The sequence below is a fragment of the Pituophis catenifer genome, unplaced genomic scaffold (assembly GCF_029215685.1).
Source record: "Pituophis catenifer annectens isolate HBS135680 unplaced genomic scaffold, rPitCat1.0.hap2 SCAF_5, whole genome shotgun sequence".
In the NCBI taxonomy this organism is placed as follows: Eukaryota; Metazoa; Chordata; class Lepidosauria; order Squamata; family Colubridae; genus Pituophis; species Pituophis catenifer.
Genome location: NW_027256885.1, coordinates 103,825,277 through 103,847,441, shown reverse-complemented (window position 1 = coordinate 103,847,441; position 22,165 = coordinate 103,825,277). Strand labels below are relative to the sequence as shown.

The window sequence follows — 22,165 nt, the reverse complement described above, 5'->3', positions numbered from 1 at the left end:
TTTTTATTTAAAGCTCATTTAAATTTTGAACCATTTAAACAATTAAACATTCAAACATTGCTATCTAATTTATCTATTTTGCTTCTTCTTTTCCTTATCTGTCCATATGCATTTCAATTCAAAGTCAATACTTCCACACTTAAAACTCTGCATATCCTTTTTAATTCTATTATAAAATCTGTTTCCAGTAAAACATCAGCTTCTCCACTTCTGATCCTGCGCCAAGCCTTTTGTTGCTAGGCCAGTTAGTTAGAAGTTTATTAGTCATTGCATTTCTTCTTTCTTTGTAAAGCCATCAAACGACAGAATAGGAATCTCCAAAGTTCAAAAAACTATAGTTTTTTTTTTAAGTAATCCACAATATGTAACAAGACAAATAGGTTCTTTTCAGAAAAAAAACAAGTTTCCACAATCAACACTTTCACTTAGTCACAGCTTCAATCGCCATTTTGAAACATTTATGTAGCTATCCGTTTGATATCTTTGTCTGGCTTTTAAAGGTGGCAAGTCCTTAATTATCGCTTTTCTCTTTTCAAGTTCATTTTGTTTTTAGCAAGAAAGTTCAAATATCCAGCTCTATTTAGTTAATAAGCAGTTCCCGCCAATCAATCAGTGGTGGAATAAAGTTCTTAAAGGGTTTAAAACTTCTTTCCTTCAAAATCTTCAAGCCCCTCAGATCTGCAGCCGCTAGGTAAGGCTGGAGTTCTTATTTATTTATTTTTATTTTTTTTTACTTTTAAAGGCATTTTTTTCTACAACCTTAAGAGGTTGCAGAAAAAAATGCAAAAAAACATCCATAGATACACTCAGAAGACATTTAATCGCCCGCCCTTCTTTCTCCCTCCTCTGCGTACCCAGCGCCCTATTACAACCGCCGCCTCTGGGTCCCGGCCGGGCAGCCAGCAAAGCCTCTCCCGTCGCTTCCTCCTCCTCCTCCTGCTGCTGCTCCAACGGGGAAGCCCCGCTGAGGGGAAAGCAAGGAAGGAAGGAAAAGAAAGAGAAAGGAGGGAGTCTTAACATTTTGCTCTCCAAGACATCTTGAAATAACATTCAAGGTGTTTCATGATCCTCCCCTCCCCCTCCCACCTTTTCTTCCAAGTGGGAAGATGGGCCGCAGAGGGTTGCACAAACCTTTGCTGGAGTGAACGTGCAACCCACTCTGGCCAGGGAGCATAACCGCTTCCTGGCTCGCGCATTTCTTACCGCGCCCACTTCGCCACCAGTAGATCTCCATGAGTGAGAAGCTGCGCTCTCCTCTGGTCCTCCTGGGGCGGCTCGCCTCCCCACTGGCAGCTTCTCCTTCTCCTGGCTGCTCCAGGAGCAGCCTCTCTGTTACCTGGCGAGAACGGCCTGCCACCACAGCCTGCCCTGCCCTCTCTGCCCCGGCAGTTGCTCCTGGTGCTGCCGGAGAAGCGGCAGCAAGAGAACCGCTCTTGCTGGGGGCAAGGGGGTGGTGGCGGCAGGAGCAGCAGGCCAGGGCTTCCCTCCCTCCCTCCCTCCTTCCCTCCCTCCAGAGGCCTGGGGCTATGCCAGAAGTCTGCTTGGACGGGGAGACAAGGAAGCCCTGGACGGCCCATCCTTGCCACCACCGCCCCCTCACCCTTGGCGGCAGCGGTTCTCGCACAGGAGCAGCTGGCAGGGGAGAGGGGATGGCGGCAGGCTGCAGCAGCAGACAGTTCGAGCTGGCTAAGAGGCAACGTTCCTCCTCCTGCCAGCCTCGAGCTCAGCTCCAGGCAGCGTCCCCCCAGCCATACCTGGCTTCTCCCTGCGGCAGCCCACATGGATCCCAGGCAGTGCTACTTCAGGGCCTTTCCTCATGGTGGCAGTGACGAGGCAGGCAGGCAGCCGGGTGCACGGGAGCGACTGGTGGCAGCGCTCCTGGCTGGCAAAGGGTCGAGTCCCAGGGCTGCATGCTGGCAATGACGATGGGTGGGGTAAGTGAGCGGCGACCGGGCCGGGAACCAGTTCGGGGGCGTGGCCAGCCAATCTTATTACCGGTTCTCCGAACTACTAAAATTTTTTACTACCGGTTCTTGCGAACTGGTGCGAACCAGGAGCAACCCACCACTGCTTCCCAGCCAACTTCCAACAAGCAAAGCCAATGAGGGAAGCCAGATTTTCTTAAGGATCACATGATTCACTTAACAACTGCAGTGATTTGACATGACAGCCATGGCAAAAAAGGGCATAAAGTCAGGTGTGACTCACTGAATAACCATCTTGCTTAGCAATGGAAATTTTGGTTCCAGTTGTGGTTGTAAGTCGAGGACTACCTGGTATTTGCTGTGTCAATTTTCATTCATTCAGGGAGGGAGGGAAAGAGTGGAAAAAAGGAAAAGAGAGGGAAGGAGGAAGAATGGAAGAGAAAGAGGAGGGAGGGAAGGAAGAAAGGAAGGAAGGAAGAAGGAAGGAAAAGAAAGGAAGAAAGAAAGAGGAGAAACAGAGGAAGGAAGGAAAAGAAAGAGAAAGGAGGGAGTCTTAAGATTTTGTTCTCCAAGACATCTTGAAATAACATTCAAGGTGTTTCATGATCCTCCCCTCTTCCCCCCCCCCCAACCTTTTCTCCCAAGTGGGAAGATCTTTTTCCTGTCCTGCCTCAATGATCAATAGCCTAAAACCCTGGTCCCTGCATCACAGTCATCCTTCAATTGAGGAAACTGAGAATTTGGGGCACATTGGACAAGGAGAGAAACACCACCAAGAAGTGAAGAAAAAATAAAAGTGCACACACACCCCTGGCTTTCTTCAGTGCCTCTGCAATCCCCCAGTGGCCTCTGCAATCACTGCTGCCCAGCCGCCCGCCACCCTTCCCCCCCCGCCAGTGCCTCTGTATCACTGCCACCCACTGCCTGATTGGCTGCCGGGAGGCGCAGCTTCTTGTTCCGTGCAGCAAATTGCCGGAGTGCAAGCATGCCTTGAAGAATCGGCTGGGATGAGGAACCAGAGGTGGAGGGCGGGTGGGGGCATTGCTGGGGAGGAGGAACACTGGCAGAGGGCCAGCAGAGGATGAAAGGCCACTGTGGGTCAGCTGCGGCAGGGGGCCAGGAGAGAAGTGGGCACGGCCAAGGGTCAGTGCCTAATAGTCCAATTCCAAGAAGGGAACCGTGTGTGAAGAGAGAATGACCATCATGACCAGTGATATATAGTGGATAGAGAAAGTCTGCACACACCTGTTAAAATGCCAGGTTTTGAGATGTAAAAAAAATCAGACCAAGATAAATCACTTCAGAATTCTTTCCACCTTTTAATATAAGGTGTATAATTCAGTTGAAAAGCAAACTGAAATCTTTTAGGGGGAAAATAACATTAAAAAAGTAGAATAATGTGGCTGCAGAACTGTCCACACCCTCTTATAAGTAGGGATGTGACTGTGTTCAGAATTAACCAAGCACATTCAGACTGATGTTAGTCAATACACACCTGCCATCAATTACGGTAATTCTGATCAAGCCCATTTAAAGTTCAGCTGTTCAAGTAGGATATAACCTATAAGCTGTACAATTCAATTGAAAAACAATCTGAAATCTTTTAGGGGGAAAAATAAAAATAAAATAACATTAAAAAAGTAGAATAATGTGGCTGCAGAACTGTCCACACCCTCTTATAAGTAGGGATATGACTGCATTCAGAATTAACCAATCACATCCAATCCAATGCTAAATAGTCAGTACATGCCTGCCATCAATTAAAGTAACTCTGATCAAGCCCATATAAAGTTCAACTGTTGTAGCAGGTTTTTTTCTGACATTTACTCAGTTGCCTCTTATAGCAAAAGCCATGGCTGGAAGGAGCTTACAAAGCATAAAAGGGATCTCGTTTTTTTTTTAATTATTTATTTTAATTTGATTTATATGCCGCCCTTCTCCGGAGACTCAGGGCGGCTTACAATGCGTTAAGCAATAGCCTTCATACTTTTGTATATTTATACAAAGTCAGCTTATTGCCCCCACAAACTGGGTCCTCAATTTACCTACCTTAGAAAGGATGGAAGGCTGAGTCAACCTTGAGCCTGGGGAGATTCGAACTTGCAGTAATTGCAGGCAGCTGAATGTTAATAACAGGCTATTAGTCTGCTGCGCCACCAGGCTTCCTCGTTGGAAGGTATCAGTCAGGAGAATGATACAAAACAATTTCCAAGGCATTGGATATACCATGGAACACAGCAAACACAGACATAAAGAAGTGGAGAAAATATGATACAACAGTGACATTACCAAGAACTGGATGCCCCTCCAAAATTGATGAAAAAACAAGAAGAAAAGTTCCACAAAATTTGCTGCAAAAACAACATTGCATCACCAAAAGTATGCCATACCCACAGTGAAGCATGGTGGTGGCAGCATTTGGGGCTGCTTTTCTTCAGATGGAACTAGGCCTTTAGTCAAGGTGGAAGGAATTATGAACAGTTCCAAATATCAGTCAATTGTGGTAAAAAAACCTTCAGGCCTCTGCTACAATGCTGAAGATGAAGAGGAATGTCACCCTTCAACACAACAACATCCCAAAGCATTCCTCCCAATCAAGAGAAGAATGGTTTCATCAGAAGAAGGTGAAAGTTTTGGAATGACCCAGCCAGAGCCCGGACCTGAATCCAATTGACAATCTGTGGGGTGACCCTAAGAGTGCTGTGCACAGGAGATGCCCTCGCAATCAGACAGATTTGGAGCAATTTTGCAAGGAAGAGTGAGCAAAGATTCCCAAGGGAAGATGTGCCATGCTGGTAAGCTCCTACCCCAGAAGACTGAATGCTGTTATAAAATCAAACAGTGCTTCAACAAAGTATTAATGTCAAAATTGAACCACTTTGCTTCTTTCAAACTCTATTGCTATTCAACTTGCCAATAAAGTGATGGGAGGGAAGCATGGAATGGAATGCTGAGAAGCTGTGTACAGATCATAAGAGCCTGGAAACCATCAAAGTCACCACTGCAGGTGCTTGAGAAAGAAATGGACTGTTCCCATAACAAAATGACGTCTCATAATTGGACAATGTGATCACCCAGGGGTGGGGAGAAAGGGAAGCTATTGTTTAACTAAGCAAGCATTTGCGTGGGAAAACCAGAGCTGGTTTTGTTTCTTCAGTACCAAAATGGTGTATCCAATAAAGTTTTACTTTTGGGAATTCAAAGCTCCCGAGAGTGTTTTCTTGTTTTGGGTTCACTAGTCGGACAGTTGACAATTACAGAGCGTGCATTTTTATGGAACCACATTATTGTAAGTTTTTAATTGTCATTTTCCCCCTTGAAGATTTCAGTTTGTTTTTCATTTGAATTGTACCACTTACATGGTATATTAAAAGTGGAAAAAATTCTGAAGTGATTTATCTTGGTCTGATTTTTTACATCTTAAAAACCTGGCATTTTAACAGGGGTGTATAGACTTTCTCTAGCCACTGTAGCCAATATAAGAGGAAATTATAAGGACCATGCCATGATTCTTGGGAATAGGGGACTTTTCACTAGCAAGTAACAGATGCTATAACTGTATGCTTTCCTGGAGCCACTCTCTACTTTTACACTTCACGTATGTCTTGTCTAAATTAAGATGGGACAATGTACTAGGAGATTGGAGAGGAGATTGTACCCTTTAATAATTGTCATCCTTATATATTGGTATTTGTTTTCATTTCAGGTCTACAGATGGACGGACAACCGCTCAGTTGGGGATCCCATCTACCCCACAGCCAGCCTCACCTGATGTTGGAAACTGCTATCTTCATTCTGATTTCTCCCATATATACTTTCCATGCAGCCCCATCAGTCCTGACCTGTTCTCTGGTCCTCATACCCTTTTGTCCCAAGACTCCATGCGGCATCTGTCCATGGAGGACATGTGCTGTTCCACACCAGACTCTGGCCTTGATGAGCAGGTGAGTGAATTCTTTCTGACACTTAATGAAATAACCCACGTGTTTGTTCGCCTTGTAGGTGGATTGCCCCGTTAATTGTTTCTATTTGCCTATTTTTGATTGAAGGTTCACTTGTGCTTGGTTATTTCTATGCTTTCCCACCCTCCTCAGATTTGGGGTGTGTGGGTGTGTGTGTACAAGAACCAACATGGGCTGCATACAGGCTGAAGATTGCCTTTAGATGCAGTCATATTCAGAAAGGATATTTCAGGTTTCCAGATTGTGGAAGCAATGTAGCCTACCAACTATTCTGCCTTTTCTTCCCAGACTGTACAGCCCTGGGAACGACGCAATTTCCCACTGTCCTGCAATCCCAAGACAGAGCAGGAGGACCAGTCAGAAGCACAGGACCAGTCATCACGTTGCACACGGCGCACATCTGGCAGCAAGCCCTCCCAAGAAGCAGACACTGCCCCCACCTCACCTTCCCTTGCTTGCCTCAAGAGTCAGAATTCAGGGGCCATAGCCATGGTTCAGCGACCAGCCCACAGATAAGAGACAGAGAGGAAAACTGAGCAAAAAGTGGGGGGACCAATCCACCAAATTAACTCTTGGCATTAAAGTTTCTGAAATCTGTGTTTGATATTCAAACATCCTGCTGGGAATTTTCACAGTTTTTAGTGAATTTAAGGAGTTTAGAAACTCTTTTCTTTCTTTCTCACCTTCTCCCCCTCCCCCTTTCTTTCCATGTTTCTTTGTCTCACACATACCTTATCCAGTGCAGTGTGGTCTAATGAGGATAGCAAAGCTGCCTCTTCCTCCCCCATTCATAGGTCTACACTTCTCAGAAAGCAGAGTGAAGCTGGCTGGTTGACCCTGGTATTGGTTCTCTGGTGAAAGGGTATTTTCATTTGTTTTTGTTTTTTCTTTTGCTGTTTAGTGTCTGTTTCCCTCACCTGCCACCATCATCATCCTCATAGTGCCCTCTCTCACCCTTAAGAGTTTAGTGAAGTGAAATTATTGTTGAAAAGGGCTGCTTCCTGACTGAGACCTTCTCCTCTTCCCCCCAGCCCCCACAGAAAGCACTTGCAATGCAGACTCTCAAGATCACTTATGTTAAATTTAGTTTGTCGCGAAAGTGACTGCCTGCGAAGGCTCCTGGATTGGGGCTGAAAGGTGAAAGCGGAAGCAGTATGCTCCGTCCCATATTTGGGTAGACCAGGTTGCCCTGATTAAAAAAACAAAAAAAAAAAACCCTCTCAAGATTACTTGGTTCCTTAAGGGATGGCTTCCCATTGTGAATGGCAAGAAGCTCTTCTCCAGTGACCTAGATCTGTTCTGAGGTTATCTGTTGCTTCCGAGACAGTCTCTCAATGTTACACAGGAAGTTTAGTTGTGCAAGAAAAGGCAATTTTTCATAATCTGCCTGGATATGTTTTTGGTTACATTTTATTCATATTGTATTGTGTTGTTTTTTAATGGCAGATTAGTGGGGAAAAGGCTGGCAACCATTCCCATTTCAAGAGGAACCGTTTTTCCATGCATTTTCTTTGCTGGATATGATCTAAGGTTACTCTCTCCTCTTTCCCTGCTAATTACTAACACTTCTGTGTTTCCTTTTACTTTTGCATTCTGGCCATTAGTTTGAAAGCTGTAGGTCAGGGCTGTCAAACTCCCGGCCCACGGGCTGGATGCGTCACACACTGGCCACGCCCACGCCCAGTTTAGCGAAGGGGGGAAAAGTCCCAATACATCATGTGATGCCGCTGTGACAACGTGAGTTTGATACCTGTGCTGTAGGTTATACATCTGCAGCTAACGGATTGCAATACAGTGTTGATCCTTAAGTACTGGGAGTGATGTCACAGGATTCAACAATTTGCCACCCGAGATCCACAAGCCATATTGTGAGTGTGATATAATCGCATAGTTCCTTTTCTTCCACCCACTATTAAAAAAAGTCTATGCATTGGCTGAGATTGCATCTTAAATTTTAACATATGTCTGAGTACCAAAATATTTTTCCAGAGAAAGATTGGATGTTGTTTTTCACCACTACCTCTTACTTAACTCCATTTCAGCTTAAAAGTTTTTGGAAATCAATCTTCTAAGTCACATTTTCTTTTCTGAAAATGACTTGAGCTGACTCTTGCCAAGTTGAAGAGATCTGAATTTATTTTAATTTAAAGAGGCCACTGCCCTCACTTCCCATTTCTTGTCACTCCCATGTATTGCACATCCATCCATTGTAACTTTTTCCTGACCTTAGCAGTGTGGCTGTTGGTCCCTGTCCTGTTAAGCATTGTGTCTGTCTGCTGTATTAAACACATCACAAAAAAGGGGGGGGGCCTTTTCTCATTTCTTAATTGTAACAAAATAGTAGCTAAATGGCTTAATGGTGGTGGTTGTTTTTTTCCACAATTTTCAATTTTTTTAAAAAGGAAAAACCCAATGCTACTATCTCCCTCTGCATTAAGTGCTTTTCTGTTTATATGGTTGAAAATTCTGAATAACCATTTTAACATTATAAAGGAAATCTACAAAAAATAAAAATAAAACCCACCTTGTATTTTGTAAATATTTCTTTTCCTGCTTCAAGCTGTGTAATGTCCTTGTTATATAGGAACACTTTTCTTCAGAGAGGCTGATCTTTGTTTAATGTCTTGATTCTGTTGGCCAAAGCACCAATGTGTGTTTATTAAAAAAAGATTTTAAAAATGTAAAAGTTAAGGAAAGTGCTACATTTCTTTGGGCAATACAATGGGGAAAATACCTTGTTAGATATTCAGAGAATAATGGAAAGCTATTACAACAGAGATAATGCCGTGGTTTTCCATTTTTGGATTGTAAAACCTTTGAGATTTAGTAATTTAGAAACCATTGACTATTTCAAAGAAATTGTATCTTTTTCAGAGATGTGATTTCATGATTTAGCAGGGATTTGGGGAATGTTTACTTTTTATTTATTTATTTAATTTTTAAAAAACATTCATTGATGGAAAGACAGCAGCATTGACCAGTCAGTTTTGGAGGACACAACAGAACGTCGAGTGGAATTTCCTCCAGGGCTTTACTTAGTGGCAGGACAGTCAGGAAGCTGGAGAACTAGTTAGAAGACATGTAGAGAAGGCCACCATGAACCAGAGTTCCATCCCACATTGACTTGTCCTGTTCGCCAGTTCAGTCATCTTCTTTCACAACTTCTTGGTTTTGTTCTTCTGCAATTTTGTATGGACCACTTTCAGCGTGGTGAGGAAGTTTCCAAGGAAAAGAATCAGAAATGTCAGAGCCAGGCCCGAAACTTGCCATTCTTTACATTTCTCGTGCCTGGACAGTTTAAAAAGGGTGATTGTGTTGTAGAGTTGCCAAAACTGTCCAAAGAACAGAAAAGTGAGGAGAAACATTAGTCCTCGCCACATCCAGGACTGAAACCCCTCCACTGTGAGATCCAAGTGGTTTCTTTTCCCCAGTGCACGAAGTTGATAAAGGCAGCCACTTTGATAATAATATTGAAGGAACTGGACACCGCTCTGAAAAATGGAGAAAGATAAAAACTGGTTCTGGAAAATTTGGTACATGAGACCCTCTGGCAACGTTAGCATCATGCCAGATAAGAACGTAGAAATGTAATGATGAGACACCCACCAGCCTTTAATCCTTGATCCATTGCTGATGAGGATGCTTTCTCTTATCAGCGTGCAGTAATACCAAACCAAGAGGAAGTTGAACACTTCATCGGTGACCCGATAATGGAGAACAAACTGACAAGCAACTGCTCCTAGCAACAGGATGATGGTTAAATAGAGTTTAAATTTTTCATATTCGTCTTTGTAGGCAAACTTGGTCTGCTCACTTAGCAGAGTGACATTAACGTTCCCCAACACCAGATTTAAGTACAGACTGTTCCTCTTTGGCAAATAGGCCTCCAGGGAATGTTTACTTTCTATGGTAGGTAAAGCAGCTTAATGAAAGTGAGTGCCATCTATGGAATGGGCGAGTTAATGCTGCAAGAGATGGAAGGTGGAGAGACAGTCACAGTACTGTAACTCGCCTTAATCAGCATGGCTTGAGCACCATCCCATTCTTTCAACAAAAGTAAAAAGAAAGTTGCCTTTGAGACAGGCTTAATTACTGGTGATTATATTGCATCTGCAAACTTTTTTTTTTTTTGGAAAATTTTATTTTTAAAAAAAAAAATAAAACAAATCCATCATCCATTACAAATACAATCAGTGTGTCAGTCAGTTACAGATCTTTTGTGCATCATCCTCCTATTCAAAATTTACTAATTATCTTATTTCTCATATTGTCAAACAAGTCAACATCCTCATTTATCATTTATTTAACTATTGCATTATTGCTTCAAAAGATTCATTTTCAAATATTATATTTATAACATTCATATTTCATATTTCATTTCCATGTTTTATTATCTAACCATTGATAAAATAAATCCCGTATTTTATAATATTGTTTATTTATTTATTTATTTATTTATTTATTTATTTATTTGTTCCTATTTCTATACCGCCCTTCTCCAAATAGGACTCAGGGCGGTGAACAGCCGAAGTAAAAAACAGAACATACAAAATTTAAAAGCAGTTTAAAATAATTAAATATTTTAGCCGTAAATGAAAACAACCCAATTTAAAATCAATTTAAAATTTAACTCAAGCCAGCCCAGCTAGTTGAAATAAATGGGTTTTCAGGGCCCGACGAAAAATCCGGACGTCTGTTATTGTACGTATCTCTGGGGGGAGGTTGTTCCAGAGGGTGGGCGCCGCCACAGAGAAGGCTCTCCCCCTGGGAGTCACCAGCCGACATTGTCTGGCGGACGGCACCCTGAGGAGGCCTACTCTGTGCAAGCGTACTGGCCGGTGGGAGGCTATTGGTGGCAGAAGACGGTCTCGTAAGTACCCCGGCCCTAAGCCATGGAGCGCTTTAAAGGTGGTCACCAACACCTTGAAGCGCACCCGGAAGACCACCGGGAGCCAGTGCAGCTCGCGCAGGAGAGGTGTCACATGGGAGCGCCTCGTCGCCCCCATAATCCCCCGCGCGGCCGCGTTCTGGACCAGCTGGAGCCTCTGGGTGCACCCCAGGGGGAGCCCCATGTAGAGAGCGTTGCAGTAGTCCAGGCGGGAAGTGACGAGTGCCTGAGTGACTATGCGTAGGGAGTCCTGATCTAGAAAGGGGCGTAACTGGCGTATCAGGCGGACCTGATAAAAAGCCCCCCTGGCCACGGCCGTCAAATGATCTTCTAAAGACAGCCGTGCGTCCAGAAGGACGCCCAAGTTACGAGCCCTCTCCGTGGGGGTGAGTGATTCGCCCCCAATAGCCAGCGATGGCGTCAGCTGGCTATATCGGGACGCCGGAAGCCACAGCCACTCGGTCTTGGAGGGGTTGAGTCGGAGCCTGTTTCTCCCCATCCAGGCCCGCACGGCCTCCAGGCACTGGGACATCACTTCAAGGGCATCGTTGGGGTGGCCTGGGGTGGAGATGTACAGCTGGGTGTCATCAGTGTACTGATGGAACTCCACCCCGAGAGGACCAACCCTTGTGGCACCCCACAAGCAAGGTGCCTCGGGGTCGACCGCTGCCCCCCTGTCAACACAGATTGCGACCGGTCAGAGAGGTAGGAGGAGAACCACCGCAGAACGGTGCCCCCCAACCCCAACCCCGCCAACCGGTGCAACATGATACCATGGTCGATGGTATCAAAAGCCGCTGAGAGGTCTAACAGGACCAGGATAGAGGAGCAACCCCTATCCCGAGCCCTCCAGAGATCATCTTGTTCTTTCTTCTTGAAGAAAAGGAAGAACAAAGAGACAAAAAAATTAGAGATATGGACAGCAGATTAGATGATGTTGAACCCGACAAGAGTGGAATAGGATGGGAGATGGACAAATCAGAATTTTATTTAAGATTTCAAAATATTGAAGAAGAAAAGGGAGAAAACTTGGCAGAAAAAATGATAGAAATTTTAGCAGAAGCATTAGAAATCACCAAAGAAAAGATGATGGATGGCATAGATGAGATATTTTGAGTGTACACAAGATATGCAATGAGAAATAAATTACCAAGAGAAGTGAGTGAGGGTTTCCTGCCTCCCGCTTTGAAAGAGGTGGTGGTGAGGCCCCTCCTCAAGAAGCCCTCTCTGGACCCGGCTGTTTTGGCAAACTACCGTCCAGTCTCCAACCTTTGCTTTCTGGCAAAGGTTGTTGAGAGTGGTGGCGCGACAGCTCCCGCAGTACCTGGATGAAACTGTCTATCTAGATCCATTCCAGTCCGGCTTCAGGCCTGGGTACAGCACGGAAATGGCATTGGTCGCATTGGTTGATGATCTCTGGAGGGCTCAGGACAGGGGCTGCTCCTCTGTTCTGGTCCTATTAGACCTCTCAGCGGCTTTTGATACCATCGACCATGGTATCATGCTGCGCCAGCTGGAGGGGTTGGGAGTGGGAGGCACCATTTTACGGTGGTTCTCCTCCTATCTCTCCGACCGGTCGCAGTCTGTGTTGGCAGGGGGGCATTTTCAAATATAAAATTGAAAATGAATACAGCAATAGAGAGGGATGAAGGAAGGAGAAGAGAGATGGAAGAGGAAAGGAAGAGAAGGGAGGAAGGAAGGAAGGGAAGGGAAATTAGAGTAAGAGTGAGGGTAAGAGAGGGAGGAAGAGAGAAGGAGAAGGAGAAAGGAAGAGGAAGTAGGGAGGAGAAGAAGAGGGGGGAAGAGAAAGTAAGAAGGAAAGAAAAGAGAGAGGTGGTAGGTTTGAGGAGAAAGATTGCTGTACAATAAATAAATACCCCCTTTGCCAGAGCGGTTGCTAGTGCACTTTTTCAGAACAAGCCTGGACAATCAAATTTCCCAGGTAACCGCTTACTGGGACATCCCAAACCAGCTCTCTGAGTGGTTCCGAGTAGCAATAAAAGTTGACAGTTGATTGTGCGCCAACAACATGAGAGAGCAACCAGACACGAAAGAGAGGGGGCAACCCGACCTGAAACCGCCCAGCCAATGGGGAACCACAGCACCACGGCAGACCCCAAAACCAGCCCTCCCCCAAAGCCTGCTGAAGTGCTACAGATGTGGGGGAAAGGGCCACACGGCATCTGTGTGCATGACCCCAGCCCCAAGGCCCAGGCCAGAGCCACCACCCAGGGCACAGCTGGAATGAGGCCCCAAACGAGCCATCAACATGTCCCAGAGGGCCCTCTAGGCTGAAGGGGGGGAACACCAGGCAATGACCAGTTGCCAGAATCCTATGATAGTGAGGATGAGGGCGAAAATGACCCAATGGTGAGGGGACCAATCCACCCTTTCGTTTTCCCAATACGCCTCACAGCCCCAAAAATGGGAACCCATGGGGCCTTTCAAGCCCTGATAGACTCAGGCTGCACTAGATGCTTGATCAACCTAACCACAGTCCTGAAACTGGGGATCAGAGCAAAAAGACTGACCCACCCAATCCAGTTCGAACACGTTGATGGGTCCCTAATGGGGGGAGCCTATGCCACTCACCTGACTGAACCAGTGAGGCTAGAGCTAGCGGATCACTGAGAAGTAATTTGATTCGTAATAGCCCCCAAAATGACAGATCCAGTCATACTGGGACTCTCCTGGCTAGACAAGTGGGGCCCGACCATCTGGTGGCAAGGGGGTACCCGCAGACTGAGAATAGCAAGGGGGCCCCAACCCCTTCCACACCAGCGAACAGAAACACCGCCCATGCAGGGAACCCTCCAAAAGAGCACACCAGAACAACTGGCAGCCACATCCGACAAAACCCCAGAGACTGAACAGATCCCGAGGGAATATCAGGACCTTGCAGAAGTATTCAGCGAGGCCGAGTGCAACGTCCTGCTTCCCCACCGCGAGGCAGATTGCGCCATCGAAATCATCCCTGGGGCAAAACTACCCAAGCCCAAACTGTATGCCATGACACCCCGGGAAATGCAAGAAATGCGCAATTACATAGACAAAAACCTAGAAAGGGGGTTCATCAAGCCAGCCAAACCACAGGTCGCGGCGCCAGTCCTCTTCAAAGAAAAAAAAGATGGAACTATGAGATTGTGTGTGGACTTTCGAGATATCAATGCAGTGTGTGTAAACAACCTATATCCCCTCCCCCTCATGAAAGACATGCTATCTCACCTGGCCAAAGGAAAAGTCTTCACCAAACTAGACCTCAGAGAAGCATACTACCGAGTACGCATCAGGGAGGGAGACGAGTGGAAAACAGCGTTCAACTGCCCCCTAAGGAGCTTCCAATTCAAAGTGATGCCTTTTGGACTGCAGGTAGCCCCAACGGTGTTCATGCAATTAATAAATAAGGTGCTGCATGAGCACCTCTACAAGGGGGTTCTCGTCTACCTAGATGATATCCTCATTTACACCGAGACCATGGGCGACCACATACCCCTTGTCCGCCGGGTACTGGAAAAACATCTGGCAGCCAACCTGTATGTCAAGCTGTCAAAATGCGAGTTCCACCGTGCACGGCTAGACTACCTGGGTTATCGAGTGTCAAATGAGGGAATAGAGATGGATCCAGCCAAAGTGCAAGCCGTCCTAGGCTGGCAACCCCCTCGCACCTGTAGACAGCTACAAAGCTTCCTAGGGTTCACAAACTTCTACAGGCAATTCATCCCCTCCTTTGCGAAGATTGCCAAACCCATGATGGACCTCCTAAAGACAGGGAGCCCAGGAACAAGACCCCGCCCGGGACAACCTCTACAGTGGGACCTAACCTGCCAAGAGGCATTTGAAACACTAAAAGAAATGTTTGCGAAGGAACCGGTGTTGAAGCATCCTGACCCCGAACAACCCTTTGTCATCCAAGCAGATGCCAGCGACGTGGCAGTTGGAGCAGTGCTACTCCAAAGAAATAGTCAAGGAAATCTACAACCCTGCTCCTACACCTCCCACAAGCTCACAGACACAGAGAGACGATGGGCAGCATGGGAAAAGGAGGCATTCACGGTGAGATGGGCACTGCTAACCTGGCGACACCTGCTGGAAGGGGGCCAGAAACCATTCAAAGTCTGGACTGACCACAAAAACTTGGAGGCCCTCAGGACCCTGTGAAAACTATCGCCCAAACAAGTCTGTTGGGCTCAATACTTCAACCGTTTCGACTTCGTGCTAAAGCACATTCCAGGGGAGAGGAACTTTCTAGCCGATGCCCTCTCCCGCATGCCCCAGTACAAATGTGAGCAGGAGCAGGTAGTGGACACCATCGTTCCCCTTACCCAAATAGCAGGCCAAGTAACCACCAGACGACAACGCCGTGACTGGCACGACCAACCAACAAGCGATCTAACGGCAAAACTCAAAACTGAACTGCTGGCAGACCCCTGGTTACGAGACAATCAACACATCCTGACAAAAAGGGATGACCTCGCATGGAAGGGGACAAAGCTCTATGTCCCGGAATCCCTACGCACCCTGATCCTCCAGAGGAGCCACGACGTTAAACCGGCAGGCCACTTCGGATTCCTAAAGACTTTACACTTAGCACGGAGGCAGTTCTGGTGGCCCAGCATAAAGAAAGACGTAGACAGTTATGTAAAAAGTTGCACCATCTGCGCCATGATGAAGAAGCGACCAGGAAACCCCCCCCGGACTGCTACAATCAGTAGCAGAGCCAACAAGACCATGGGAGGAGATTGCAATGGACTTTATAGTGGAGTTGCCGAAAAGTGGGGGAAACACGGTGATCTGGACTGTAATAGATTTATTTTCCAAACAGGCACACTTCATACCCTGCAGCGGACTACCCTCAGCCCACCAGTTGGCCAAACTGTTCCTGAAACACATCTACCGCCTTCATGGAGTACCAAGAAGAATTATCTCTGACAGAGGGGTCCAGTTCACGGCTAAGTTCTGGAGGGAGTTACTACAGTCCATTGGGTCATCCCAGGGCCTTAGCTCAGCCTTTCATCCGAGCACCAACGGGGGGGCAGAGAGACTGAATGCCATAGTAGAGCAGTACCTGAGGTGCTATGTGAACTATCAGCAGTCCAATTGGGCAGACCTCCTGTCTTTCTCTGAGGTCGCGTATAATAATGCTGTTCACAGTAGTACGGGGCTAACCCCGTTCAAGGTAGTGAGCGGCATGGACTTCATCCCAATGCCTGAGTACCCAAGGGAGCCCCCCTCAGTCAGCTTGACCGATTGGATGGCGACACTGAAAGCAACCTGGGAGAATGTCAAGAAAGTGCTAGCTAAAGCGGCACAAACCTATAAGAAACAGGCAGACAAACACTGATCTCCCCAAAGGCCATTTCAATTGGGGGAGAAGGTTTACCTCTCCACAAAATATTTGAGGTTAAAACTCCCTAGCAAGAAATTGGGGCCAAAGTTTATGGGACCATTCCCCATAGTAAAGATAATCAACCCAGTCACGGTGCAATTGAAATTGCCCCAACTGCTAGGGAAGATACACCCGGTATTCCATAGTAGTGTCAGCCTCAGCTTTGCCTGCTTCAGCTGCCATAAGAAACGGGGGAGGGATTAGTTATGGGGCGAAGGGGGGGGGGAAGATGCAGGAGGTGTTTTTTTTTCTTTCCATTGTAGGACGTGTCTTCCAAGGAATCGAAAGTGGATCTTCAAAGGGAACGGCTGACCAACTGCCCTACATTCCTGATGAATGACGCTGCCAGACGTGATGCCACCTGACCTTTGGGAGACCTTTGGATTGGCTGATGACCAATGGACACGGGGGGGGGAGAAGCTTAGTAGATGCTATTTCGCGCGTTTTGCTCACTTCCAGCTTTACCTGGGTTGCGATCATTTCATATTCAGTAAAAGTACTAAACTCTTCAAAATGTTTGAGTTTGGGTTTTTCTTTCCTGGATATTGAAGGAAGCATACCTGACATTAAGCTGGAAGTCACATCCAGTCATCCCGGACAAAAACCGAGGGGACTGTAAATCCAAAATATGTCAGATCGAGGGAGTGATGGAGAAGAGAAGATGGGGGCAGCGAGTTCAACCGCCCTCCAGTCGGAAAAAGAGACTGCAGAATGGTTGGAAAGACTCCGTTTGGAGCCGGAGGAAGCTAGATGGTCGAAAGGAGTGGGGAGACTGCCGGACTGGGGGGAGGACCCCCGGGGAGTGACGACTTCCAGACCCCATAAAAAGGAGGCAGTGTGGATGCAAGAGCAAAAGGAACGTCTCATGATAGAACAAGCCTTGCAGCTTATCCGTGATGTAGAAGAAAGCAGAAAAAACCGTGAGTCTTTTGGAATCCCTGTGGAGAAGGGGGGAGCAAGCCCCAGGGGGGAGCCAGAAGAGACAGCCTGCGGGGGAGAGGAAGAGTTTGAGGAGGGAACATCCCAGGCTTCGGCAGCTCGAGGGAGAGATGCAGCCGGCCAGAGAATCCCAGCCTTGCAGCCCCCCCCCCCGCAGACGTAAAAAGCCAAAAATCCCCCCCCCCTTTCCTGGGAAATTTGATGGGAATCCTAAAGCCTTGGGATTTTTCCTGACCCAAGTGTGGAACCACATGCAGGACTGGGGGGAGGACTACGAAACAGAGGCGGCTAAAGTCAGAAGCGTCGCAAATGCCCTAGAGGGAGTAGCTGCTGAGTGGATGGTGGTTCTCCACAATAACAACTCCCTCTTGCTGAGAAATTACAACCAGTTCATGAGGGGCCTTAGGAGGCGTTTTGAAGACCATTTAGCTGAACGAAAGGTGAGACTCAGAATGAAGAGCATTCAGCAGGGCCGGAGGCCGGTGGCAGAGTATATCCAAGAGTTTCGTGAACTGGCACCCTATATGACAGGCTGGTCAGAAATGGCTCTTTTGGAGAGTTTCAAGGATGGATTGAATGAAGAGATATATCGAGACTGCAGAAGCATGGGGGTCCCCGATGATTTGGATAGATGGTACATAGTAGCTGAGGATGTAGAGATCGAGCTGAGACGGAGCGAACTCCGAGGAAGGCGGATGGGGGACCAGTCATCCTCTTTTCACCATAAGGGGGAACCCAAGATGACTGGTGGGAAGACCGAATTCAAACCCAAGTCAAAGCCCTTCACCTGTTTCAAATGTGGGAAGGAGGGTCACCGGGCTGCCGAATGTTTCTCCAAGCCACCGCCAAAAGCTACCGGGGCCGGCCAAAAGAAAGGCGACAAAATACCCGCCAAAACCCGCGGCACCGCCCTGAAAGGAGAAGTCGTTGAGTTCACTCCCCGAAACCAGGGTGAGTTGGGAACTCCGACCAACGATGACAACAGCGAGACAGACTCCGACTCCGACACCGACGATCGGGTGAGTCACACGGAAGAACCCTTACTCATCCCCGTAGAAATAAGGGTGCCCTCCACAGGGGCTCACGTGCAATTGTTAGCCCTGTTGGACTCGGGGTGCACTAGGTGCATAATTAGCCCCAAAGTAGTGGAGGAAATGGGACTGAGACTAAAAACTTTAAAAAGACCCATTGCATTTTGTCAATTAGACGGGTCGATTGCAGGAGGGGGCCCAGCTAGCTTTATGACCGAACCCCTTGAACTGCAGTTGGGGAATCATGTAGAGAATCTCAGATTTATTGTAGCCCCTGGTATGGAAAGACCCCTCATTCTAGGACTGCCCTGGCTTCGCAAATGGAACCCACGAGTAAATTGGAAGACGGGGGTCCTACGCATCCGCACGGCAGAACCAACTCCGGAAAAGGAAGCCCCCCCCGAGGGACGACATAAGACCAGAAAGGGTGGCAGTAGCCATTAACTATATTGAGGGAGAAGAGAAAATTCCAAAGGAATATTGGGATCTCAAGGAAGTGTTTAGCGAAAAAGCATCGGATGCTCTGCCTCCCCACAGGGCCACTGACTGCACCATTGAAATACTTCCTGGGGTGAAGCTTCCCAAACCAAAAATTTACCCCATGACACCTCGAGAATTGGGGGAATTGTGAAATTTTATTGACAAAAACTTAGAATGGGGATTCATCGAATGAGCCAAACCCAAGGTGGCGGCGCCAGTAATGTTCCGCGAAAAGAAAGATGGATCCTTCCGTTTAGTAGTTGATTATAGAAACATGAACGCGATTTGCGTAGAAAATGTCTATCCCCTCCCACTCATGAAGGACATGTTAGCCCATTTAGGGAAGGGAAAAATTTTCACCAAACTTGATTTAAGAGAGGCATACTACCGAGTGAGAATAAAAGAAGGAGATGAATGGAAGACAGCATTTAATTGCCCACTGGGATGTTTCCAGTTTAGAGTACTCCCTTTTGGACTACAGGGAGCCCCGGCTGTATTCATGCAGTTGATCAACGAAGTATTGCACGAGCACCTGTATAAGGGGGTGTTGGTCTATTTGGATGACATTCTGATTTATTCTGACAACATGGCCGACCATGTAAGATTGGTTCGAGCGGTCTTGAAGAAACTCAGAGCAGCTGAACTCTATGCCAAACTTTCTAAATGTGAATTTCACCAAGACAAAATCGACTATCTTGGATATCGTATATCGCATGAGGGAATAGAGATGGACCCTGAAAAGGTCCGGGCAGTACTGGAATGGGCCGCACCGCGCACCCGTAAACAGTTACAGAGTTTCTTAGGGTTTGCTAACTTTTATAGACAATTTATCCCCTCTTTCGCGAAAATCGCACTACCAATTACAGACTTGCTAAAAACCAAAGGGGAAGTAAGCCCCAAACCTTTGAAACCACTAGAATGGACTATGGACTGTCAATCTGCTTTCGAAAAATTAAAACGGCTGTTCACGGCTGAACCTGTCCTCAAACACCCCGACATGGAACAACCTTTTGTAGTACAAGCTGACGCTAGCGACGTAGCTGTAGGAGCAATACTCTTGCAAAAGAATGAGAACGGGATATTACAACCCTGTGCTTACACGTCCCGTAAACTATCAGACACAGAAAGGAGATGGGCCATATGGGAGAAAGAGGCATTTGCAGTTAGATGGGCACTGTTAACATGGAGACAGTTTTTAGAAGGGGCGAAACATCCTTTCGAAGTGTGGACTGATCATAAGAATCTAGAAGCATTAAAAACACCACGCAAACTATCACCAAAACAGGCTCGTTGGGCCCAACATTTCAAGCGTTTCAATTTCACTTTACGTTACCTTCCTGGTGGGAAAAACTTCATGGCGGACGCACTTTCCAGATTGCCGCAGTACAACAGCATCAAGAAGGAAGTGGTTCAACCAATGATCCCCTTAACGCAATTGGCAACACCTGTCACTACCAGAGCGCAGCGTAAAGCCGAACCAGAACTCTCGGGGGATTTACTCGGAAAATTGCGAGAAGCGCTAAAAACTGACGAGTGGTTTAAGAACCACTCGAATGAATGCACACTTCGTGACGGACTAGCTTGGGTTGGATCGAAATTGTATGTTCCAACCACTTTAAGGACAACCGTATTGACATATGCTCATGATGCTAGGGCCGCAGGACACTTTGCGTTTGTCAAGACTCTACATCTTGTTAAGAGACAATTTTGGTGGCCTGCACTTAAAAAGGACATAGAGGCATATGTGGCTAGCTGTCCAGTATGTGCCTCGGCTAAAAGACCTCCAGGAAAATCCCCTGGATTACTGCAAAGTGTGTCTAGACCGAACGCCCCATGGAAGGAAATATCTATGGATTTTATTGTGGACTTACCAGACAGTGAGGGCTGCACTGTCATTTGGGTAGTAACTGATTTGTTTTCCAAACAAGTACATTTCATCCCTTGCTCAAAGATCCCTTCAGCAAAAACCCTCGCAAAATTGTTTATTCGGCAGATTTACCGACTACATGGATCTCCGAAAAGAATAATTTCTGACAGGGGTGTGCACTTTACTTCCAGTTTCTGGAAGGAGTTTTTGAAACTGATAGGCTCCGCACAGGGGTTAAGTTCCAGTCACCACCCTCAGACAAATGGGGCCTGTGAAAGAACCAATGGGGTGCTCGAACAATACCTGAGGTGTTACGTAAATTACCAGCAAGACAATTGGGTAGACTTGTTGCCATTTGCAGAAGTGGCATATAACAATTCTGTACACAGTAGCACCGGATTCACCCCTTTTAAGGTCGCATCGGGCCAGGATTTTGTACCCATTCCCGAGCTACCACAAGTAGCCTCTTAAAACCCATGGTCGGATCGACCCTGAAGCCACTACCCCATGAGCCGCCAGACCCCGTGGTTATAGGGGGCCAGACCCATTATGAGGTGCAGCGAATCCTCAATTCGAGGTGGCACAGGAGACAACTCCAATATTTAATCAAGTGGAAGGGTTACCCCTTATCAGAGGCATCTTGGGTAAAGAGTCGAAACATCCAGGCTGATCGCCTTATAGCCAAATTTCACGCGGAAAATCCAAACAAGCCAGGTGGGGGGTCACGTCCCTAAACTCTACATCTGTACTCAAATTGTTTTGCTTTGCGCAGGTCGCCCTCGGGAAGTGAGGGGAGCCGAATGTCAACTTGCAAAGCTTTCAAGTTGCCATGAGCAGGAGGGAGGGAGAACTGATAGAGCTGATTGATTTCCCTGACTGAAGCTACATTCCATACATGCTTTCTTTCCGCAATCAGAAGAAGGGTGTTGGATTTCACAGCCAGCCAAAGTGGTTAATTGGAGAATGTGATTTATGACATGGCCAGGGAGGAGGGGAGAGACGGGGTCATAGGGGAACGTAAAGCTACGTGGGATTAGTTCTAACTGCATCCAAATATTGCCAAAATGGTGCTCCTAATAAGTGACTGTATTTCTTTTGAAGGTTGGCTCATGGCTCATGAATTAATTAGGGCATCTTTCAGAAACTTCACACAGAATACTATAAGACTATACAGGAATCACTGAGTCTCCCACTGTTAGAAGTTATGAATGAAGTAATGTTAAAGAAGGAAATACCCAAATCATGGTTGGAAGCATATATTACACTTATCCCAAAGGAGGATGCTGATCCACAACAAGTCAAGAATTATAGGCCTATATCCCTGCTAAATTCAGATTATAAAATCTTCGCTACAATATTGGCAGACAGACTTAAAAGATATTTAAATAATTTTATACATTCAGATCAAAATGGATTTCTGCCAAAAAGGCAGATCAGAGGCAATTTGACAATTTGCCCCCCATTCCTGGGTGTGGCCGACCGGCCTCGCTAAGAACTACCTTAAGGACGGGTCCTGGGATCCCGAGAGGTGGCATAAGAACCTTAAGGGTTTTACTAAAGGGGCTTTATATAATTTTTAATGTAAATTTTTAAGGGGACTGGGGAGGGGGGAGGGTTGCAATTTCCGGCAGGTAGTTGTGGGTGCTCCTCTGGGCCAATGTCAGTCCAGGCCAGGGGAGGAGAGCGG

General features: G+C 46.7%; 1 protein-coding gene and 1 pseudogene across 1 annotated transcript in view; one reads left to right on the top strand and one right to left on the bottom strand.

Annotated features, from left to right (window-relative positions):
- Nucleotides 1–7,251, top strand: part of KANSL1 (KAT8 regulatory NSL complex subunit 1) — a 518,506-nt gene extending 511,255 nt beyond the window's left edge. Inside the window, exons 13-14 of the mRNA XM_070944495.1 lie at nt 5,632–5,869; nt 6,176–7,251. Coding sequence (XP_070800596.1) covers nt 5,632–5,869; nt 6,176–6,403 — 466 coding nt within the window. The 3' untranslated portion in view covers nt 6,404–7,251. The remainder of the gene's footprint in view (nt 1–5,631; nt 5,870–6,175) is intronic.
- A 1,791-nt stretch (nt 7,252–9,042) lies between these two features.
- Nucleotides 9,043–13,576, bottom strand: LOC139317758 (transmembrane protein 120B pseudogene; annotated as a pseudogene).
- Between the last annotated feature and the right edge of the window lie 8,589 nt (nt 13,577–22,165).